General features: G+C 47.0%; 1 protein-coding gene across 4 annotated transcripts; it reads left to right on the top strand.

Annotated features, from left to right (window-relative positions):
* Positions 1–91: 91 nt before the first annotated feature.
* On the top strand, positions 92–16,156 carry RCC1L (RCC1 like). 4 transcript variants are annotated; one of them, XM_031053720.2, is made up of 11 exons: positions 93–418; positions 1,229–1,358; positions 3,482–3,610; positions 4,461–4,527; positions 5,640–5,691; positions 6,731–6,815; positions 7,863–8,044; positions 9,404–9,488; positions 10,528–10,701; positions 11,990–12,075; positions 14,786–16,156. In XM_031053720.2, the coding sequence occupies exons 1-11, from the start codon at positions 125–127 to the stop codon at positions 14,861–14,863; spliced, it is 1,362 nt and encodes a 453-aa protein (XP_030909580.2). In that variant the 5' UTR covers positions 93–124; the 3' UTR covers positions 14,864–16,156. The 4 variants fall into 4 exon arrangements, with proteins under 4 accessions (XP_033924946.1, XP_030909580.2, XP_033924947.1 ...); XM_034069056.1 differs by having other exon boundaries at positions 336–470; XM_034069057.1 differs by lacking the exon at positions 93–418 and adding an exon at positions 426–506.
* Positions 16,157–23,152: the final 6,996 nt, after the last annotated feature.

Below are 23,152 nucleotides of genomic sequence, written 5' to 3'. Positions count from 1 at the left end.
GAGCGTCGCGGCGCCGCAGCAGGCCGCATGCGCAAGGGGGGCAGTGAGAGTGCGCCGGCGCAGAGCGGAGGTGCAGGTGAGAGGCCGATAAGATGGCGGCGGTGCTGGTGTCCTGAGGCGCACGATGTGGGGCAGGCAGTGGGGCAGGCTGTGGCCAGCGCGGCCGTTGGCCGCCCCCCGCAGGGGCCTGTCCAAGCCGGCGGCCCCGCAGAGCACCCGGCAGCTGCGGGAGGCCGAGGAGGCCGCCCCGGTGTTCCAGTACGTGGGGAAGGCGGCCAAGAGGAAGGACCGCGTGTTCGTGTGGGGCTTCTGCTACTCGGGCGCCCTGGGCATCCCCAGCTTCGTGAAGCCGGACGCGGGCTGGAAGAAGCCGCGGCGGATCCAGGGCACTCCTTACCGGCTGGAGACGGAGGAGAAGGTGTGCGAGGGCCGGCTGCGGCTGTCAGCAGGGAAAGGCGTTCGGAAACCTGGTACACAGACCTGGCCGTGCTTCAGCTGTGTTATGGGTACAGAGGCATTGGTCAGGGTGGTTGTTGGTATGGCTGCAGTAGTGTACAGCTTGGAAAAGAAATCAGTATTCTTTTGTCGGAGGTATGAAAGAGCAAGAATGTGAACAACGTTTATCAGAGAAAGGGGGTTTCATTTGCAATGGCTTTTATGTACTCTCATCTCCATGGAGTTAGAACCTTGTGTTGCAAATCACGTTGTTATTTTGCCTGCACGTTGCAGTTGCTGTTGTCCTGTTGAGGAGGGTCAGAGCTTTTATACTGGGCTTTTCTTTGGTAACAGGAATAAAATGGGAGTATTGCTTTCATAATTTCCTTTGGTTTGTTTTATCTGCTGCTGTTCGTCAGCAAGTAGGGCTTCCTGTTGTGTTTGAATGGGTCCTAATAATACAAAACTATGTAACCTGCTCTAGTTGGCCCTGCCTTAGCAGGGGGGTGGGACCAGATGATCTCCAGAGGCCCCTTCCAACCCTGATGATTCTGTGTGTGTATGCACACGAAAATACTAAGGCAGTAATGTTGGACTTGAGTTTACACTGTTTTACAGATCACTGAAGAGTGTTTCCAGTCAGTTTTGTAAAGACTGTGCATACTGTGAGTCTGAGCTGTGTTTGGATACAGCTTAAGGAAGGTTGAATGCTGATGACCCAATAGTATAGGGTGACACTTGTCCTTCTGAGCTCCAGTTTGTAACTGAATGGTGTTTGTGTTTGTCCTCAAAGATATCCTCTGCTGCCTGCGGTTATGGATTCACTCTGCTGTCCTCTCGTACCACGGACATCACCAAGGTGTGGGGAATGGGGCTGAACAAGGATTCCCAGCTTGGATTCCAGAGGAGCAGAAGAGACCGAAGTAAGGATTAAAGTGTTTTATAGCCTTGGAGGGCAGCACTGCAGGGTACGTGTGATGTGAGACACTTCACACACAGGGGACTTTGATGCAGAGTGCAGGGCTGTGCTTTTGTTTGCTTGCTTGTTTTTAAGAGGGTATTTTTGGGAACTTAGCTGTGGTTTGTATGCCTTGTAATTGGTCACAGTATGCACTGTGCTTACATTCTTACCTGGATATAACTAAAACATCACAGTTTATTCTGCAGAAGGGTGTGTGTGTGTGGTTAAGGTGTTGCTTTGAATATCTCTAATTTGGTAGTAGACACTGTAGTGGAGTAGTTAATAAAACAGTTTTGGTAAGATGCTTTTGCACCTACAAACTAATTTGGTTTCCCACAGAGATCTTTCTATACAGCCAGTGGAATTTTTTGTGAGCCTGTAGAAGTTTTTTAGTTTAATACCAAATTGCATTTTGAAAGAGAAACATTCAGTCATTCTGTCTCATACCAGACTCTCAGATGCATTTAAGATGACAATTCCAGTGCAGAACATTGCCACCTTCCACCTAAGACAGATATGAAAACCACAAACTTCTCCAATAGAATGGCTGTCTCTGACTTGATTCAGCTCTTAGTTCTGCATGTGCTGAAGTCTCAGGAGTATCTTACTTGTTTTCTTATATCTTGACTTGTTTTTCATCTGATCTGCTGATTGTTTTTGCCAGAGAATCCAGAAATAGGTTAAATAATTTTGCGTTTCGAGCACTTCTGAAGAAGAGAGTGTTCAGTGTGTGGTAGGATCTGCTGACAGTGCAGTGCAGATCAGTGGGGTTGCTACTTAACTTCCCAGAGATGAGCTTCCTGTTGGAAAACCGAGTAATGAACTCTGTTTTACAAGCTTACTTTGGTATCTGTTAGTCCCAGCATGGTGTCCCTGTGGATTCTTTGTTTCCAGTGGAGTCTGCAGCCTTCTGAGTTGTTTTATTTCATGCTCTAACTTCGTCTGTTTCTAAGCTAAACTACTCATATTTTACTCGTGCCCTCCTCTTAGTCACTTCATTGCCTCTTTTCTCCAGAATCCCTCTGATTTCAGTGATGATTACCACAGATCCCAGCAGCTTGTGTTGCTCTGCTGGAAGGAACAGTGAGAGAGGAAAAGGTTTTTTGCCTTGTAACTTCCATGTCTCTAGACAGACACAAACATCACGTTTCGGTTCCTGCTATACTGCATGGCAGGCTCCCACCATTTACAAACAGCCAGTTATGATGCCTGTCACATCAAGTAATCTCTTGCTGTAAAAGGATATCTAGATTTTCTGGGTATTTTCTAAGTGAAGGCAGTGAGAACTAGTTAAAGCTCTGCTGCATGCAAGCAGAATACTGCTGTGGGTCCTCCTGGATTTTGTTTCAGTTATTACAGTAGCTTTGATATCAAAGCTTTTTGTCTCCCCTTAATCTTTTCTCTCGTACTGGTTAATGTTTTGCTGTTCTTCCTTTTTCCCTTTGTTTCCCAGTTGACCATAGCTGATTACATACTCTTCATGTTACTAAATCTTCTTTCTAGTACAGCCTGTCATTTTCTATTGTAAAAGCTGGATCTTTTATCTCCTCGGGAGCCAGGCTAGCTAATGTTTCCTGCATTCTTTCTGCTGAAAGGGCATTTAATCCACAGGTGTTTAAATATGAAGCCCTAAGATATTTTTTGTTCACCTTTTGTGCTGTCTTTTAGTGATTGCTGCTGTTGTGCCTTGATTGCAGTATTCCTTGTTGCACAGGGTGCTTAGTTCGTGCATGGTGTTAAGCCATAATCCAGCCTTATTTACCAGAGTGGGTAAACATATGGCTGAAAGCCTGTTTCTGAGTTCTGGCCACCTGAAACCTTGATGACATCTAGCCTCTAGGTGTAGATTTTTGGCTTCAACCAGTGATTACTGGCTTCAACCATCCCTATGGCTTTTAATTTCTCTCCCCCCATGAAGAGTCCCAGTCAGCCTTTTACTTAGGTTAGTATCTTGGCTTTCTAAAATATATCTGCTTTTGGAGCAGAATAGAAGTGAGTGTGTGTATGCACAACAGGATGGGCAAATAAATGATGAATTTTCTTTGTGGAAGCTACTGACTTTCAAAATTTCTCTCTCTTCCTTAGCTAAGGGCTATGAATATGTCTTGGAACCCTCTCCAGTTCCATTACCACTGGAGAAGCCGCAGCAGACTCGAGTCTTGCAGGTGTCCTGTGGGAGAGCCCATTCCCTGATCCTGACGGATAGTGAAGGAGGTATAGCATTGCTTGTCAGGTGTCCATTGTCACCAGCACTGTGCTTTTATTAAAAGCTCTGAGAAAGAATTTCTCTGTCTCTCAGAACTAGGCCCCAGATGGGCTGTTTGCACTGTAAATGGAATGCAGGTTGCTATTGGCCTTTGTGGGATTGCTGCTGGGAGGGAGAGCCCTGAGCTGATAACTACATTGAGCTCTGCTTGGCTCAAGCTATAAATGTGTTGGAAGCTTTTTCACTACAAGTGTTGCAAAATATGGATTGTTTATCTAGCCTTAGGCCTTGTTGAAGTGTAGCCTGTCTGGCTGAACAAGGCAAACATGGTTTTGAATGCAGTTTTGGATGACTATACCAATACTCTTGTGTTATTTTCACCTTGAAGCCCCAGAGTGCTACACTTACAAAAGCAATTCATTAACAGGCCTTTACACAGAAGGTCCTGTTTTGAGAATTGGCTTTCCACATCTTGGGAAATTCTCTGGTGAGGTGTCTTCAGTGCTGTGCCTAGTGATCCAGTACTGCTTATCAGTGGGCGAGCTGGTTCGTGGGTTGATTTAAAGCTCCTGTGGGAGTGCTGATCTATCTGAGTCTCCTTGGCAACGGCAGGATGTTACTAAAAACAGCCAATGGGCTTCAGGTACCTGCAGTAATATTGTTGGGATATTGTTGACAAAAATGGATTCAGTCACTTGAATTTAAGTGGACTTGGTTTGAAGAAAGCTAATGCCAGTTTTTACAGCACTATATTCTATCTCTCATACTGAGGACCACATGGAAATATTTTGTGCACCTGAAAAGAGGCTTTCAGGGGGGCACTAATAAAACCAGTGCATTTTTATCATTGTTTTTCAGTTTTCACCATGGGGAATAATTCTTATGGACAGTGTGGCCGGAAGGTTGTTGAAGATGAAATGTACAGGTGAGACTCCAAAGATCCTGAGCTTCCTTAATCTTAAGAACATAACTGCATGAAAACAACCCTACAGAAAAGCCTGGAGGTGGGAAAAGTCTGGTAGTGTAAGGATCCTGTTTTAGGTAGTCCAAGAATAGGCTTTTATGCTGCAGGCATCAAGTAAACAGCCTGGCTTTAAATCCAGGCTGGGCTCTAGCACCCTTCTGACTACATTCACAAAAGGCAGAAAGATGTCAGGATGTGACAGATTTCACAGAGCATAGTGAGAAAACTCAGCCTTCGTAAATTGCTCTTGGTAATTGGTGTTAGTAGTCAGTGTTTCTCCCTTTAGCCTCTCGTGCAAAATCTGAAGGTGTTAGAAATGCCAGTTAATGATGAGAGAGACATCCTTTTGTTTCATCTCTTTGCTGTAACTACACTTACATCTGCAGTGCTTTGCCTTTACAGGGTTTTTGTGGGCCACACTGAAGCATATTCTCAAAATGCTCTCGCAGATAGTATTGATGGAAGTAAATAGTGTGAATATATTGAAAGTCGCTGATTCCCTGGCAGGGCCTAGAAGAGATCTTGCTTATTGCTCTCTGTGGTCCACAAGAGTTTTCCTGTGGTGTTAAAGAAAACAACTGTGATTTTGCTAGCTTTTTTTTCACCTTGATACTGGAAATTAGTCATTAGATTGTTCAAAACAGCAGAATTCCTGTTTTTGTGAAAGAATGACATGAATGTTAACACTACACTGTGCTCTGGGATATCTGGTTAATCTCTAGTGAGATATAGTATTTAATATAGATGCTGCAGTATTATCAAGTGTCTGTGCTCATTCTAGACTAGGGAATTTGAGGATTGCTCTCACCCCTAATTTCCATGAGACTTTAAAAAGTGACAGTTCTAAACTTCTGAAATAGGAGAAGACAAAATCACTTTCCTTCTTTGTGCAGTAGTTTTATAGTGGCACTGTGCTCTTTGAATATATAAGAGAACATGTGAAAGAATCTCTTTGTGTAATAGCAAAGGGGCTTTCAGTAAAAGCAGGTCTACCTTCATGTTTTTTGGTTGCAGTCCTCTGAAATCCTCTGTGTTGCCTTTTCTTTTCTTGGTGGCTGTTTGATGGTGTCCAGTGAAAGCCATGTAATTCATCAGCTGAAGGACTTTGACAGCAGAGTTGTCCAGGTAAGATCATCTGAATTCTGAAGGTGGGTTAAAAACTGGCTGAATAGCCATGCTCAGAGGGTGCTGATCATTGGCATGGGGAGTAGCTGAATGCCCATGACTAGAGCTGTATCCCAGGGGTCAATGCTGGGTCCAATTCTGTTTAACATTTTCACTGATGATCTGGATGATGGAGCAGAGTGTACCTACATCAAGTTTGTAAATGACATAAAACAGAGAGGGTGGTGCTGCTGTCCGGAGGCTGGAGAAATGGGCTGATGGTGAAGTTCAGCAAGGGGAACAGCAGACTCCTGTACCTGGGGAGGAAAAGCCCCAGACACCACTACATGCTGGGGACTGACTGGCTCAGCAGAAAAGGTCCTGGGGATCTCAGTGGACACCAGGTTGACTGTGAGCCAGCAGTGTGCCCTGATACCCTGGGCTGCATTTGCTCAACTCCTAGGTAACACCTGTGGGGCAGGGAGGTTGTTCTGATGCCTCCACTCTCTTAACTTGTGGATTAAGTATCTTTAATCTTTGGCTGATTTTTAAGGTCTGCTTTTGAAGGTCTTGGTTTTAGTTCATGTTACGCCTGTGGCAGCCATGGTTGCTAGTTCAACATAAATGTCAGTTTGAGAACAGATCTGTTCCTAGAGCACTTACATGGCAAGGAATCAATAGCAGTTTGTAGCTGGCATTGGAGCCATGTGGTAGCACTCTGGGAAGGGACATTTCTTACTTTTTGTTTTATTGTGTTACATGTTACTAAATCCCTGTTACATGTTACATGTTAATCCCTGTTGAATTAAACTTTCTGTTAACTAGGCCTTGCTTTGGATCCCAGAACAAATCAACTGCAGCAATATTTTCCAAAAGGAAAATTCTGTATCATGCTTTCCCTGCCTGTAGAGCTGTTTGATGGGGAGAGAAAGGTGGAAAATCTGAGATGATGGGAACTGTAGAGGTTCATTGCTCAGCTGGTTTGCCAGTAATGCTTCATTAAATCGATTCTCAGCACATGAACTTCACTGACCAGCTCTGACTTTCTGTTTGTGTGCAGGTTGTATGTGGGCAGGACCACAGCCTGTTTAGAACCAAGAAAGGTACAGTCTATGCATGTGGATGGGGAGCTGATGGACAAACAGGTAGGACCTCAGTTCAGCTTGCATTTCAGTGAATTGATGAACATAACAAGTTGTCCCTAATTCAGAGCTTCTGATGTATATTTATCATGCATGTATGGACAGAAAAAGGCTGTGATGTTTCCAGCTGTGTGCAGATGGTCTGAATACTCTTGTGTAACCGAACTGAGACAAACCAGTTAATTTTTAGAAGAGCTTTAGGATGCCACTCCAGCAATCCAAGCTTGCAGTCTGAGGAGAATGTGCCTGCTGTTTAAAGCTTCTGAGGGGCTGTGGAAGTGGTATGGGAAGTGATATGGCTCCCTGGTTCTGGGCAGGCTTTGCCTTCCCAATTCTTATTTCAGGGTCTGTTTTGTTTCTTGCTTCTTTTGAACTGACAGAAGGTTTTGGCAGCTGCTGCTGTCTTAGCATGGGATCTTTAGCCTTGCCCTTTTTCTGGTGGCTTCTGCTGTCAAAGAACTTCCTCACAGTCCTTCCTACCATTCCTTCTGCTGCTCCCGAATCTGAGTGCTTCCCATGGTTGTTTTGTGTAGACATATTGTAGGCCATTCTTGTTTGTGTCCTCTAGCAGCCCTTTCCGTCCTCTTTACCAGGAATCCCTTTGCCGTGTAATGTGTTTCCTTCCCAGCCTCTTTTGCTGCTTCACTTGCTGTTGTCTAAACTGATTGCAGTGTGCTGTTAGCCATGGCTTTCCGTGCAGAAGGCAGGATAGAGCCAGTTTGTGAGTCTTCTCCTCTGTTGTGATGTCTGCCTGGCTTGGTTACTGCTCCCTCAGACACTTCGGTCCATGCAGATGAGGGAGGAGACTGTTTTCCAGGTGTGAGTGTATAAAGGTGTTTTGTACTCTAGAGAGGCTAGTAGAACTGGTGTTTGTGGCTGCTTGTCCTTTCAAACTGGTAGTTAAAAGAGATGGACAGGAAGATTTCTTTTGGAGGAAGAGTGATTGAGTTCTAACATGACAAAATGATCCTATGTAGGTGTTAAGAGTATGTCTGGGAAAAAATGCTTCATAATCTCTACTTTTTTTGATTAGTTTTTTTTTCCTTTCAGGTCTTGGCCACTACAATATCACCGATGTTCCTACTAAGCTACGTGGTGACATTGCTGGAGTAAATATTATCCAGGTCTCTTCCTATGGGGACTGTTGCCTGGCTGTTTCAGATGAAGGAGATGTCTTTGGTTGGGGAAACTCAGAATACCTGCAGTTGGCATCTGTCACAGAAACCACACAGGTCAGTTGGCCTGAGGGCATGGTTTTACATGATTCAGTTCACACACCTCTCCATGCTCTGGCTTCCTTAGGCAGCAGTATAAATCAATATAAACTCACACCACTAGCAGGCTGGTTTTACCTATGTTCACAAAACCAGTCTGCCTGAAATGTTTGTACAGCTTTAGGGCAGTACCTTTCCCAGCTATTGAGGTACAAAAGTTTGTCTCACCTCACCCCAGTTTGTCTTACAAAGGAAGAGTGCACCCCGTGTTCTATCCCCATCCTATGGATTCTGCACCAAGTTTAGATCCAGTTCGAGTGCCTGTTTTGGTTTCAGGACAGGATTTAAGCTTTCGGCTGGCTAATCCAGACTTTGGAGTGGTCCTGCTTTGAGCCTAGTGCTGGTCCATATGGTCTTTGGAAGTCCCTTCCAATCAACTTATATATTGGTGATTTTTCATGAACAAACTTAGTAGGTTTATAGCTGAGTCCTCAGCAAAACCCAGTGTCTCACAACTTAGTTTTTAGAGCAAACTCCTGGGGCAAAGATACAGTGCTGACTTGACACTAAACATTGTAGTACCAAGGTAATTGGGCAGACGTTTTCCTCCTACAGTGAGAGTAGGAAATGGAGTCAAGGAATTAACTGAAATTCAAACTATCCTTAGAAGACTAAGAATGGACAGTTGAATTGGTAAAATAAGTACCTCTGTTTCCTATGCCTGTTCTTGTAAGGCTGCTTAATGAGAGCTGTAAGGCATGAAGACAGTGACCAGGTTAAGTCGTGTAGTAGTTTCCTGGCTGGGTGCTCAGTGGAGGCCAAGAGGGTCTGAAATGGATGAATGGCATGTTTGTCAAAGTGGGAATTTTAGGGACAATGTAGATAAAGGCCATGGTGTGGAATCCCAGAGCTGGATGTTGTCTGGGAAATCCAAGGTCACTGTTCACATGTGTCAAGCTGTGTATGTTTCTGTTGTGCCAAATTGTACCAAACTTCTTCAAGTGATTTTTCATAATCTGAAAATGCCATGGGCCAATTTTGTGAAAACTTGCCAATGTACTGACTTTCCCATTGGGTCTGCCTTGGAGAGCCAGGAATATAAGCAGATGTTAAGCATTCCCATCTTTGTTGCCATGCATATAAGCTTTCCAGTGGGTAACTTCTTCCACTTTGTCCTCACTCTAAGCCTTAATGTATTTCATGTAGGTTTATTTAATCGTGGGACTTGCATTCATTCCTTAATTCAGGCAATAGAGGTTGTCTGTATCGGCAATTTAGTGACTGTAACCCCTAATCAGAACCAGAGAACAAGTTTAAAATGTGTATCCAGTTGGCAATTTGCATTATCTGTAACAAGTCTTCTGCTACCTCACACAGGTGAATGTTCCCAGGCATTTGCCATTCAAGATTGGGAAGATAAAGGAGGCTGCATGTGGAGGGACTGGCAATGTCGTGCTGACAGGTGAGTGCTTTTACGTTCATCCTCTTTAGTGCAACCCCATGTTGCAAGTGGATTGTAGCATCATGGAGCATGCTGGGGTTTTTTTTTACTGTCTTTTATGAGGAAAGGTGGGAAACTGAGAAATCTGTGATTTAAGAATGTACACAGGGAGTTACTTTCAGTAGCCACAGAGTGTTGCTTCCAGTATGTGCTGTGTGAGCTCTTGAACAAACTAGAACAAGAGCATGGTTGCTCCTTGTGGGTCTGGTCTCGTTTGCTGATCACACGGGCCATGTGTGTCTGTAATAAAGATGGGTATAGGCAGGAAGGACAGCAGCACTTGAGAGAAAAAGAGCCATTCAAATTCTGTAAATCTGACATGTAAATAAATCTTGATAAGCTCAGCTGGCAAGCAGAGAGCTCTGAGAACAGTGAAGCTCTGCAGCAGGCTTCTTAATGCGTGCTGCTTTGGATTGCTGGTGGCCAAGGGAGCACAGCTTGAAAGTAAAGGAACGAGGGAGAGGATTATACTACTTTCATAAAGGATCATCTCAAGGAAGATGTTCATATATATGATGTGATTGTGATGACAAAGATATTTGAGCTTCTAGCTTGAAGGGAACAGACATAGCAACATACTCTGTCTTATGCTGTCCAACTGCTGCCTTCCCCAGGCACTCAGTGTAAGGCAGAATGCCAGGCAGAGCGACTGGCCTAGTGCTGGTTTGGCCATGCCTCAATGGGAACAGTGGTGATAATAAAACACTCAACATCTATCCCGTCAGTCAGTAAGCTGAAGTATTTTTATCCAGCCCACACTGTGTTGGCATTATTTCCCAATGAAAGTTTTGCCTGTGAAGCTTGATCTGCTTGCACAGCCTAGGAAAAACTGAAGGCATTTGGATGGGAACGCATTGTTTGGAAGTTTGAAATAGTCAAAAGGTGCTAGCCTGCTCTGGGAGAAAGGAAAATATCCTTTTGGATTTGATTAACTCTTGGTCATGGCATGAATTTCACAAGCACAGACTCTCTTACAGAATGTGTTCTTATTGTAATACAGAAGAAGGAAATGTTTTTGTCTGGGGATATGGAATTCTTGGGAAAGGACCAAACCTAATAGAGACAGCAGTGCCAGAGATGATCCCACCCAGCCTTTTTGGCTGCTCAGACTTCAATCCGGACATCCGTGTTGCTCACGTTCGCTGTGGACTCAGCCATTTTGCAGCACTTACAAGTAAGTTTCTAGTCCTGCTGTCATGGAGAAGTCCCATTTCTGTGTTGTTTGCAGTTAAGAGAAAACCAGGCATCTTTCTTTAGACTTAAAGTGTGCTGGACTGCAACAGGAGGGGCAGGCAGCACGCTGGCAGGTGTCAGCATGGTTTCTGACATAGGTACTGCACTAGCTTATGCTTCAGTTAAGAAAGTGTTATTCTTCTAAAGCAAACAAAATGCTTCCTAAAGCGAAACCTGGGAAGGTTTTTTTCATTTCCTTGTAGAGATTAAGTCAGCTGCACTTCAGAAGCAGCAGGAATTCATGTGATAAATGAACCAACTAAAACTGAGTCCAAACCATACTCAGGGTTTCTTGGCTCCTCTGAACCATTGAGTTAACACTCTGAGAAGACCTAGACATTTAACCTGCAGAGGGTATGATAGTCTGACACATACACCCCGTGCTTGATACCAGCCTTTAAAGGAAGTTTTGAATTTGAGAGCCATCTAAGAATGGGCAGCAGAGGGCAGCAGTGCAGAAAACCCATTGCTTGGTGGCCAAAGTAATAGTTTACTAATGAAACATGCCAGGTGCCAGCGTGCTTCATCCTTCTTGGGGCTGTGGTATGCATGGCACTGTAAGTCTGGTTGCAGGATGCTTGTAACTGGTCTCCCCCTGGTATTCAGCAGCCTTTAAAAACTGCCTTCTGATTAAACTGTGCTCATGTTATCAATTGGGTTTTGTTTGTCTCTGCTGGGGCTGATCTGAACACTTCTGAGATCTGCATGTATTGCTGAGGAGCTTAAAACTCTCCCACTGTTGAACACAAGTTCCTTTTTTTCCCCAGTTTTCATTAGAAGGTCACTTCTATTGGGCAGAATAACCAGTCCCTAGGTGGTGGCCTGGGGCAGATTTCACTGGCTTGCTTACCTGATTTGCTGTGTTGAGAGCTGATGTGGGTCAGCTGTTGTCTAATTTCCAGCACAAATGATTGACTTCACCATGACTGATTCCCTGGAATCTCTTCTGCTGCACTTTTTCTTCAACTGAAATTCCAAAGCAAGAGCTGTAGAGGGGGAAGCAAAGACTTGTGCCCAGAACTTGCTGCTTGTGCTGCTCATTAGGCATCACTTTCCCCAAGCACAAGGACATTTATTGTACTTGGAACTAAACTTGATGGCTTTCATACTGCATGTAGAACCCTTTATACTCCCAGAAGCACTGTAGCCATGCTTGTCAGAATCTCAAAGAGAATTCTTCCTTTTTAATTACTCTGCCCTGTTTTATTCTTCTTTTTTATCCTGTATAGACAGAGGAGAACTGTTTGTATGGGGCAAGAATCTAAGAGGGTGCCTGGGAACTGGAAGAATGGAAGACCACTATTTCCCATGGAGGGTAAGAATGGAAGTATTAAGATCAAGAGTATATTCTTTAGTTAGTCTTTGTTCTCTTGAGGGGAAGAAACATTTGCTGTGTAGTTTTGTTGAGTAACTTTGGAAGAAGTGGAAACCTGAGGTGACTGTGGAACTGCTTTGTTTTCCAGAGGTCCTTGTGTAGCATGCTTAGGAATTGAGGGATTCAGGAATTCTTTAGTCTGCTATTTCAGATCCCAAAACAACATCTGGTACTCTGTCGCATCAGAACAGTTCTTGCCTCCCACTCATCCACAGTCTTCTACCTACTACCCGTTACTGCCTCTTCCCTCCCTTACTAACACACACTTTGGTACAGGCTGCAAAGAAAACCACCAGTATTGGTTATCTGTGACCAAAAAGGCTTGCATTACCCATCTAACTTAGGTAAACATTTTGGTCATTGTGGTCAAACTACAGTGGCAGGAAGATCCACTTTTCTTTCTTTCTTTTCTCTCTCTCTCTCTCTCTCTTTCTCTCTCTCTTTCTCTCTCTCTTTCTCTCTCTCTTTCTCTCTCTCTTTCTCTCTCTCTTTCTCTCTCTCTTTCTCTCTCTCTTTCTCTCTCTCTTTCTCTCTCTCTTTCTCTCTCTCTTTCTCTCTCTCTTTCTCTCTCTCTTTCTCTCTCTCTTTCTCTCTCTCTTTCTCTCTCTCTTTCTCTCTCTCTTTCTCTCTCTCTTTCTCTCTCTCTTTCTCTCTCTCTCTCTTTCTCTCTCTCTTTCTCTCTCTCTTTCTCTCTCTCTTTCTCTCTCTCTTTCTCTCTCTCTTTCTCTCTCTCTTTCTCTCTCTCTTTCTCTCTCTCTTTCTCTCTCTCTTTCTCTCTCTCTTTCTCTCTCTCTTTCTCTCTCTCTTTCTCTCTCTCTTTCTCTCTCTCTTTCTCTCTCTCTTTCTCTCTCTCTTTCTCTCCCTCTTTCTCTCCCTCTTTCTCTCCCTCTTTCTCTCCCTCTTTCTCTCCCTCTTTCTCTCCCTCTTTCTCTCCCTCTTTCTCTCCCTCTTTCTCTCCCTCTTTCTCTCCCTCTTTCTCTCCCTCTTTCTCTCCCTCTATATCACCCTTTTTCTCTCCCTCTTTCTCTCCCTCTTTGTATCCCTCTTTCTCTCTTTCTCTCTCTCTCTCTCTCTCTCTCTCTCTCTTTCTCTCTCTCTTTCTCTCTCTCTTTCTCTCTCTCTTTCTCTCTCTCTTTCTCTCTCTCTTTCTCTCTCTCTTTCTCTCTCTCTTTCTCTCTCTCTTTCTCTCTCTCTTTCTCTCTCTCTTTCTCTCTCTCTTTCTCTCTCTCTTTCTCTCTCTCTTTCTCTCTCTCTTTCTCTCTCTCTTTCTCTCTCTCTTTCTCTCTCTCTTTCTCTCCCTCTTTCTCTCCCTCTTTCTCTCCCTCTTTCTCTCTCTCTTTCTCTCTCTCTTTCTCTCTCTCTTTCTCTCTCTCTCTCTTTCTCTCTCTCTTTCTCTCTCTCTTTCTCTCTCTCTTTCTCTCTCTCTTTCTCTCTCTCTTTCTCTCTCTCTTTCTCTCTCTCTCTCTTTCTCTCTCTCTCTCTCTCTTCCTTCCTCCCTTTCCCTTTCCTTCTTAGGTCCACTTAGGAATGGACCTATGACCTTCCCTTGCTCCTCTTCCATGTCAGGCAGCTATGGTGGTGGGTCAGTGGATGGGTTATGTAAGCTCTAGTAGGACCCTTAGCCACTGAACTGTTTTCATAGCTGTTTTGCAATGCATCCAGTTCCACTCCCTTCTCTGATGGCTCTGGGAGCCAGACTCTGGGGGTGTAGAGGAGTCTTTGGCTCTAGAGTTCAGCACTCAGCCTAACAGATGTTCCCAGTCTCCATAAAGGCTGAGTAGGAGAGGAGGGAGGCAATCAGTGGGACCACCCTGGAGTCCTTTCCCTGTGTCTGAACTCGCAGTGGATGTGTATCTTTAGCATGCTTTCTCCTATTAAAAATGAATTAAAAAGACAACTCTGGAGCATTTGTCTAAAACCGCACTGCTGTGGCTGAATGGACTTTGTGAATTCACCAAGTGTGGCATGTTCAGCTTTCCCTAAGTGTGGATATTGAGGGTTATGCTCCCTCTAACAGCCAGCTCCTGTTTGACACTAGTACAGCAATGTATCAAAGCAGGGGCAGTTACCAGGACATTTGTCTGTGACCTCCTGCTCTAGAACCAGTCATCTCTCTTCTCCCTTAGCTCTAACTTCTTTTTGTAGCCTCTGCTTGAAGTCAGCCTTACATGAAAGAGCTGTAACTATTCTAGTGAGTGAGCTGGATCTGCTTAGCATCATAGCAAAAACTGCCTTAGGCTGGAGTTGAGCTTTTGCCTTGTTCCAGTCCTTGCTGATGAGAGAAGAGGCAAATCCTTGGGCAGATCCTCTTCCTGCTGTCTGGATTACGCTCTGTTCACTCACGCTGTTTCTGCTGCGGAACAGATGGGCTGAGGTTATGGTCTCCTCACTATCTGCTAGTGAGTCCTCATGTTCTGTCCTTCCAAAGGTTAATGTCCTTCTGTGGAGCGTGGAGGGAGAGAGAGTATTTCACAGGTCAGTACACAAGCATGTCTGGTGCTGAATCTTTCTCTATGTTTTCAAGGTGGCGTTTTCATTGGTACACGTCCCTGTGAAACCAGCTGCATGTTAAGCAGGTGGAGAAGGAGAAAGAGGAAATACCAGGTGCAAAGTCCCAGCTGAATAATGCACTCTTGTGTGTCTGATGCAGGTGACTGTACCCGGTGAGGTGGTGGATGTTGCATGTGGAGTTGACCATATGGTAAGCATGGTTAAGTCTTTCACCTAGTCATACTGCTGGGCCTCACCACTGTGCTAAGAAGATGGGGGCACTCGGTGGCAAGCTCCTGGAAAGGAAGACTCATTCTGTGAAGCCAAGTGAGGAGTGACTGAGCAGAGATGGCCGTAATAGCTCCTGGGTGTGTTGTCATCTCTGCATCATTGAAATGCTCCAGCCTGGCTGCAGGAAGGAAGTATGTTCCCTGAGGAGTGAAAATGCAAGGAGTGCTCTGGATGGTTTGTGATGAACTTACAGAGATACTGAGGCCAGCCACAGCTGGTGAATCCATCTGTGCCTAAGGATGGAGGGCATCTGGATCAGGGAAGACTGGCATGAGGTGAAATCTGTAGCACAGGACTTTCATTTATAGATGCTTTCCCTGTCACAAGCTCTGGGGTGTCAGTGTTGGGCTTATCCAAAGTATTTCTCAAGGAAAGGGGGGGGGTTAATAACTATATGTGAAAGAAAAGTGATGCTGGCTGTTGGAGTCCAGCACAGCTGTCCTTGTGTCCACCACCAGCTGCCTTCTGCCCAGGCTGCTGTGTGTGTGGAAGATGAATGCACGGTGGCTGGAGGCAGAGGTGTGCTCTTATCCTGGGCTGTTCCAGGCTTTCCATGCGAGCTCTGAACACCAGAACATGTTGGTTAAACTGGAGGAGTGAGATCTTGTTTGCAGGAAGAAAATACTGTTAAATAAGACAGCCTGGAGAGGTAGTCATAGGCTGTCTATGCTGCTGTTGCTGTGGAAGGACAGTTTGATAATGACAGTAGCCAATCTATCCTATTTATGGACGTAGGTTGGAAACAAAGCTCCCTCTTAGCTGCTTGCAGGGTTGGTATTCAGGCAATAGATGTGAGCAGTGCTGACTGCTCAACAAGTGCTTTAGTCTTCATGTGCTGATCACAGACCACTACCTTTGATTTCTACACTGCCTTCAGGGGTTTGGTGGCTCTCAGTTGCAGAGAGCCTTTTATATCACACAGGCTTTTTGGGAGCACCGAACAGTGTATGGACTCTCACTGGGCAAGAAGCAGAGCCTTGTTTCTTGGTACCTTCTTAGCAGAGAAGTTGGGGTGAGTGCAGCTAGCCCATGGTGAGCTGATGGAGATGGGATGCAGGAGCTGTGTGTGCCTGTAGCAGGCCCTTACCGAATCTCACACTGAAGTGTGGGGAACTCTCTGGTGCAGTACCCCAAGCATCAGGTGAAGATTTGTCATTTCTCTCAGGGGATGTGTGTTCTGTGCAAATGAGTTTGGCAAAATTGAAGCTGATACATTTTTAATAAAGTGATTCTAAAGTCATTGTCAGTGTTAATGGGGATACTCTTGAGCTTGACTTCACACGTGAGCTGCTCCTTGCTCTGCATTTAAACGTGAGCAGTTACAGTGATGTGACAGGAATCTTCTCTCAGCTGAGACACCTGTACCTGCAGGACTGATCCCTGTGTAGGCAGGTCTCCATGGACCCGGGGACACCACCCGCTCACACTGAGCTGAAGTTCTGTGTCAAATCTTGTGTAATTGCTAAAAGTCAAGGGGTAAACTCTTGATGAAACAAAAAGAGCTTTGCATAAAATACGGGAAAGGTGAAATCAAGTACACAGGGGCATGTATATGGGTTGTTATTAGTGTTGCTGTGTAACTGGTGGTGTGTGGTGGGTTGGGGCAGCACAAGCAGAAAGCTCCTGTTAAATCAGGGCACAGCTTCACTGCTGTGAACTCCATTATCTTTAATTTATATCTTATTTCTCCATGTGACTCAGGCAACTTGAGCTGCTCAAACATGTCTTGTTGGCCTCTTGGGAGCAACTGTGCCCTTTTAATGTGAGGAAGCTTATTAAAGCATTGAAAACAAATATGAAGAGTTAGGGGAAGAAAGGTGTTGCCAGCAATTCCTGCCGTGGATGTTGGTGTTTGGGAAGGGCTGCCCAGGCTGGATGGGTGGTGTGGGGAGCACTGCAGGCTTTGAGCTGCTTCCTGCTGGGATGAGGATTCATGTCATGTCCTGCCTGGTTGTGTTGCACTCTTGCTGTGCAATAAATTGCAAATGCAGGCTGGTAATTAGATGCCAGCGAGGTCTTTAGCCCTGAATAGAAGTGTTGTATGGCTTAATGCAGTGGGAGTGTTTGCACTTTCATTACTGTGGATGTGGGCCTGCTTGAGCACACTGTTTGAAGGGAAGGAGCAGGGTTAGTGGCAGGGAGCTGATGGTTTGGCAACCAGCACTGACCCTTCCTTGATGTCAGTCAAAGACAATATGATTGAAGGGTTGTGGGTCAAGATAGGGACAGGGAGATCACTCACCAGATGTGCCTTCAACCACAGAAAGACTCTGTGCTAGGCCCTAAGGGCATTCCTGCAGCAACCCCTCTCCATGTGCTGCTCTCCAGTTAGGAAATAACAATGACAAAGGTTTTAATCAAAAAAGGCTAAGAAAACAGATAAATAAGGACACTGCTGTTCCCTCCCAGCCCCTACTGAAGCCATCCACCCCCAGGAGGCTGCAGGAGCCCTGCCGTGGTGCAGTGACCCCAGGTCATTGCAGCTATGCACTGGAAGGCAACTTGGCATCATTTTGTCCTTCAACGTACAGCAGATGAGCTAGCCCAAAATACACCTGCATCCCTAAATATACCTGCAGCAAGGGGGAAGGGGGGGCAACAACAGGCCAGGGACACAGCTCAAATTAGAACTAAACTAAGGTACTTGATTTCGCATTGATTAGCAAGAGTAATTCACCCTTCAAACAGCACCGTGCTGCTGGCTTCGGCTTAAAATAACCCAGAAGTGCTTGAGGACAAGACACTTGCCTAGAGCCACATTGCTGGAGGAGCCATCTCCAGGGCTGCAGGAGGGAAGGGTGGGAGGTTGGTGCCCAAATTCCATGTCTGCATCCCGCATGGGGCTGCTGGCAATTCCCTGCAGGAGAACTGGTCCTGACAGAGCTCCCGCAGCCCCTGCACAGCAAGAGGATAAACCATGAGCAAGCCCATAAGCAGAGCTTAGTTTAGGCACCTGCTGCATTGTCAACAGCATCCTTTGAAAAACAAATGACTCAGAGAACCAATAAGGAGCCTGAAGCATTCGAACTGCTCCTGAAATCATGGTGCTTTGTCATGACTCAGCAGAATCTGGGTCTTGTAGCATTTCTGGAAGGGGCTGTAGCACCCCCCTGCAACCCCAGCACCGCCTGCACAAGGGTATGTGTTTGGGCTAAGACTGTCTCAGTGTATGCAGTGTCTTTGGGGTTTAACAGCCTAAATCCTGTGTTTTTACCCTAGGACATCACTTGTTTCTCAGGTAGCTGCAGGCAGTGTGATCTTGTTGGCAGTTCAAGCGTTGATTTGTTTAATGGATTAAACCCTGGAGGCAATGCTCTGCACTAAATCTGGAGCTGCATTCCAGATTAGGAGTCCAACACCGAATTCCTGCCTCAATACTCTTACACTTGACCAGAAGAGTCAGAAATAGGTTACAGTACACTGAAGATGTGACTACAGTTCATGTAAATGAGCTGCTTCCCTTTAAAAACCCATATAAATTGTTACAACTGCGTATGTTGTAAGTGATAGGGGTGATGATCCCTCTCATTCCTCTGCTTTTTCTGGCACGATTCAGCAGGTTCTTCAGCTCCTCCTTACTGAGAAGCTTATGGCCATGGCACTGTGCAGCTTACTGAGGCCAGGCCAGTATCCTGGGATGTGGCATATCCCACTGAGTTCTCATTTTAAGGGAACAGGATGGGGCAGGTTTTGTGGCTCCCAGAGAACACCTGCAGGATGAAGGTGATGGTGGGTGAAACAGCCAGAGACAGGTCCAGGACACCAGAGAGCCATGGCTGAGCTTCCTTAACGGGCGTATATAGGCAAAGGGCACTGCTGGGAGTGAGGCCCAGGGTGGTTGTAGGTTGAAAGAATAAGAGCTACATCTTATAGACAATGCCAAGCTCTGCTTTATTTTCATCAGTTTGATCAGTACAAAAGCAGACAGCGTTTGTTTCACTTTTTATTCTTTTTCATTTTAATTAACACTTTACAAAGTACAAAATATACTGTCCTTTATTTTGGAACATTAGGATTTTTTCTCTCTTTTTCTGGTATTTTTTTCATACAGTACATAAACCTCAGCTTTTCAGCGTAAGACCAGCAAAGAAAAGCAGCGTGTGCACTTGCTGGGAAAGCAAAGCATCCACTTCTCAGTGCCCAGAGCACGATCCTCAGCTGCTTCCACCGCTCCCTCTGTTCCATGGTGGAACATTCCCCTCTCCCAGAGGCCAGCACCAAGGCCACCGGTGGTGTCCCCTACATCCCACTGAGCGCAGCCTTCCCTCAGCCACATCCCAGCGCAGGGGGTGCAGCACTTCCAAGGGGAGCAGAGGGGCAAACCCTGCACCAGGACCTCTCTGCCCTCCTGGCAGTGCTGGGGATGCTGCGGCCGTCACTGGGCTCCTTCCTAAGTCCAAAAGGCAGAAAGAGAAATGCTCAGTCTCGTTCCAGCAGCTGGGACACTGATAAAGCAGCGATGCACCATGGCCATGGAAGGGCTGGCAGCACCCACCCACCTCTGTATGTGCCCAATGTGGTGGAGTTCCAGTGTAAACCCACACCGTGACCCCACAGGGTGACAGCTCACTGTGTTTTAGCCCAGGGGATCCAGTCTGTCCCTAAGCTCCCTCCACATTAACCTCCTGGGTGCCTTGTGGTGCCCAAAAAGCAAGACAGAGCCAGGGTGAGCCAGTGCTGTGCCATGGGGCCATAACGGGACACATCTGCAAGCTGGGGCTGTGGATCCTGAGCATGTTCCCAGGGAGATCCCACTGGCATGGGTCAGTGTTCACCACACAGAGCTCATCCCCCCTAATTCCAGCAGGAACAAGGGGAGAGCAGCTTCCTGGGGAGTTAATGGAGAGGGAGGGACAGGCTCTTCCAGAGGCTGAACCAGAGCATCCAGAGCTGGATCCTGCTGTGAGTGACTGCCCAGCAGCCTCCTCCTCCCCTGCCTGTCCCAGGAGCTGTGGCCATCCCACCGCCATCCCTACGGCTGCAGAGGCAGCACAGAGGAGGATGAGGAGGCACAAAACACGGGTGCCACGGTGCCAACTTCGTGTTTTGTAAGCCCCAGATCCAAGCCTGCAGCTCAGGTGCAGGGGAGGGATGATGGGAGTTGCAACCCAGCCACAGGCAGTGGGGACAGGACCACACTGATGGACACTGAGAGTGGCAAGAGGCAGGGAAGTGCCACCCCGTGTTACCAGGCCCCTCATCCCTGACAGCCCTCAAATGTGGGTCTCACGCCCCTACTATCAATGGCTGTGGGATCAGCACGAGTGTTTCTAGCAGCAGTTGCAGTGAGGGTTTCAGGTGAGGGGTCAAGGGCAGCCCTGGCTCCGGCACCACCAGGAACACTGGGAAGGCTCTTCCAGTGCCTCTGGGGAGCTGCAGAAGCCCCAGCGCCTGCCGCAGGACACTGATGTGCTCCTCTGTTCACAGATACAGCAAATAAACACCCCGAGGAAGGAAGCTCTGACACAGCTCCAGGGGGAGAGGGGACCCCGGGGAACAGGGCCTGGAGATGAGGGCAGGATTCATTGTTTAGGTCTATGATAGATCTAACCCAAGGCTGAGGTCCCCAAGCTGCGGCAGACACTCTGCTCCTGATGGCCAAAGGCAAACCGGGTGCTCCTACTGCAGAGTCCTTCCTTACCCTGACCCCCCCAGCCCAGCACGATCCTGCGGCAGCCCCTGCTGGACACCCCGTGAGGGACAAGGGGAGGCTCAAACCTAGCCCCACATCAACAACAGGAGGAGGTCACTGGGCTCCCATCAGGTAACTGCAGTGTCCTTAAAGGGAATAAAGATCACGGGGCTGGCCTGGAGACCACCCCAACAAGAGGCTGGGGGGGGGGGGAGGCTCTCCCTGCCCTCCAACCCCCCCCCCCGCCCCTTCCTTCAGCTTCCCACATGGCAAATGCTCTTTTGTTCTTCCCACTGACCACAAACCCAACCAGGAGGCCACTGGTTTCCTTCAGTGAAAGGGAAGTTCCCTTTCAGCTGATGGGAATGATTCTGCACATGGGGCTGAACTCCCCTTCCGGTGGCTGAAGCAGCACTAATGCTCACAGCCACCCGGCAAGCAGGGTGCTTCTGGTGGCATTCCCACAAGGGCATCGGGTACCTGGAAAACCATGGGATTCAAGTTACATAAAGAGCTGGTATGAATCCTTTGGGAAAAAGCAAACGCTTATTACTGCAATTGCAGGAAGCTGGTTTCAAACCCCCACGATGCTGAGATAGCAGCAGGAAGCTGGGCAGGGCAGGGGGACCCCAAAACACAGCCAGCCCCTGATGGTACCTTTCCAGATGTGCGAGAGACACAGCCTCTGCAACAGCCACACGGGGAGTAAAAACCAACCAGACCCCAAATGAAGGACGAAAGGAGCCCTGGGTTTTGGCATCATCTTCGAGGGTTGGGAGGACACCAGTAAAACCACAGGGTCTGCCTACAGAGGGACACTCGGCAGCACATCAGCTCTCCTATGGCACAAGCAGAGGACAGAGCTAGGGTGGAGGGGAGCAAAGTGCTCCTGATACTTCCCAGTCTGAGTGCTCCCAGATCCCTGCTGGGCAGCTCTGTCCATCAGCTCCAAACCCCTCACGTGTCACCTACAGAATCCTGCAGGAAGCTGGAAAATGGTGAACACAAGAACCCCAAGGAATCCCAGGGAATTCAGTGGCTGGTTTGCAACCACAGCACCACTTGCACCCAGCCAGGCAGCCAGGGCAGGAGCTGTGCAAGTTCTGGGCTTTCATTGGGATGAACTGAGTGGGGTTTGTGCTGCTCCCTCATGGTTGGGTTCTCACCAAACCCAGGGCAGGCAGCAGCATGGGCAATCTCTACAAGGGAATTACAGAGCAGGGAGAAGCTATTGCATGTAATCTGCAATTACAAGGTCACATTCAGTCCTAGGTATACAAATTATCTTCCCAACCTGAAGGAGAAATGGCTGGTGCTGTCTAGAGAGACCAAGAAAGGGATATCTTGGCTACATGTGTTCCAAAGAGGTACGGAACCCTAAAATTAATACTCTAAAATTAGAATATACTTTGTTTGGATACATACTTCATTTACTTCCCCTGCTTAGAACAGGGTCTGTGCATTGCTCCATCTCAGCAGAGCTTCTGCAGGGGCTATGGCTGCTACAGCCAGGATTTGCTGCTCAGCCTCCAGTGCACATCCTGTGCTGCAAAGCCCAGTCCTTCCTTCCCCCATGCTCACCAGAGCTGGTATTGCATCTGAGCTGTGCTTCATTAAGATTAAATAACGCAGGAGGAGACGGATGGGGAACAGGAGACTGAAGACAGCAGCGTTAACTCAAGATTCACAGTCATGTTTCCCTCACAGTGTCCTGGGAAGGTGCTGATCCCTCACTGGGAATGTGCACAGAGTGTTCCTGTACCAGCTCAGTGCTGCTGGGATGCCCCAGGGATAATGCTGGCCCCTGTCACACACAGCACACACAGGGTACAAACAGATGTGCTCATGGGGAGAAGGTATCTGAACCTGGAGGCAGATCTGCACATCTCAGCCAATGTAAACACACCCCAGCACACACTATGAAATGCAAACACTATTTGACAAAGGATGACTGGGTTTTACTCTCCAGCAGGTAATAAAAGTTTAATCCCATCCAACGCTTGCAGGCAGGACTGGAACAGGTAAGTGAGATGCCTTAAGCTGCTTACTGGAGATGTCACAGTCATAGTAACAGAGAGGACAGGGATCCTCGTCAGAAAACCATTTCTTGCCCATCAGTGAATGCTGCTGTGACTGCTCAGGAGCCAGCAGCCAGTGCTCAGGCACTTGTCATTAACAGAAAATGACAATTATGCAGTGCCAAGACAGAACATTTGCTCTCACTGAGCACTGACTGCAGCAACACAGGACACAGCACCCTCTGCTCAAGTCACTGCCCTCGGAAGGAGAGAGTTTGAAAGCTCCAATGCTCTCCAACAGCAAGTGTAGGTACATGGAGCAGAAACCCTTTCATGTGACGAATCCCTCTGGCCTCAGTGCCAGACACCACCTTTACCTCCCAACACCCAGGGATACCTGGAGTCTTCTCCCCAAAGGCAAGCATCCAAAGGCTTTCGGAATACTGGGGGCTTGGGAAGGCTGCTGCCACCTTTGCTGAGATGGTGCTATGGGGACAAAGGCATCCCCAGGGGGTCACTGGGCAGGGCAGGGAGGTCTGTTTGATTCAGAGAGGGAAAAGAATGGAAACACTTTTGTGTTCACAAC

This window comes from Melopsittacus undulatus, chromosome 13 (assembly GCF_012275295.1).
Source record: "Melopsittacus undulatus isolate bMelUnd1 chromosome 13, bMelUnd1.mat.Z, whole genome shotgun sequence".
NCBI classification, from domain to species: Eukaryota; Metazoa; Chordata; class Aves; order Psittaciformes; family Psittaculidae; genus Melopsittacus; species Melopsittacus undulatus.
This window is presented reverse-complemented; position numbering and strand designations above follow the sequence as displayed.

Excerpts from the sequence above, each read along its gene's own strand:
- RCC1L (XM_034069055.1), top strand. The coding sequence starts at position 125 with ATGTGGGGCAGGCAGTGGGGCAGGCTGTGGCCAGCGCGGCCGTTGGCC. Across the intron at positions 5,692-6,730 it reads TTGACAGCAGAGTTGTCCAG|GTTGTATGTGGGCAGGACCA; the intron begins GTAAGATCATCT and ends GTTTGTGTGCAG. Across the intron at positions 9,489-10,527 it reads TGGCAATGTCGTGCTGACAG|AAGAAGGAAATGTTTTTGTC; the intron begins GTGAGTGCTTTT and ends ATTGTAATACAG.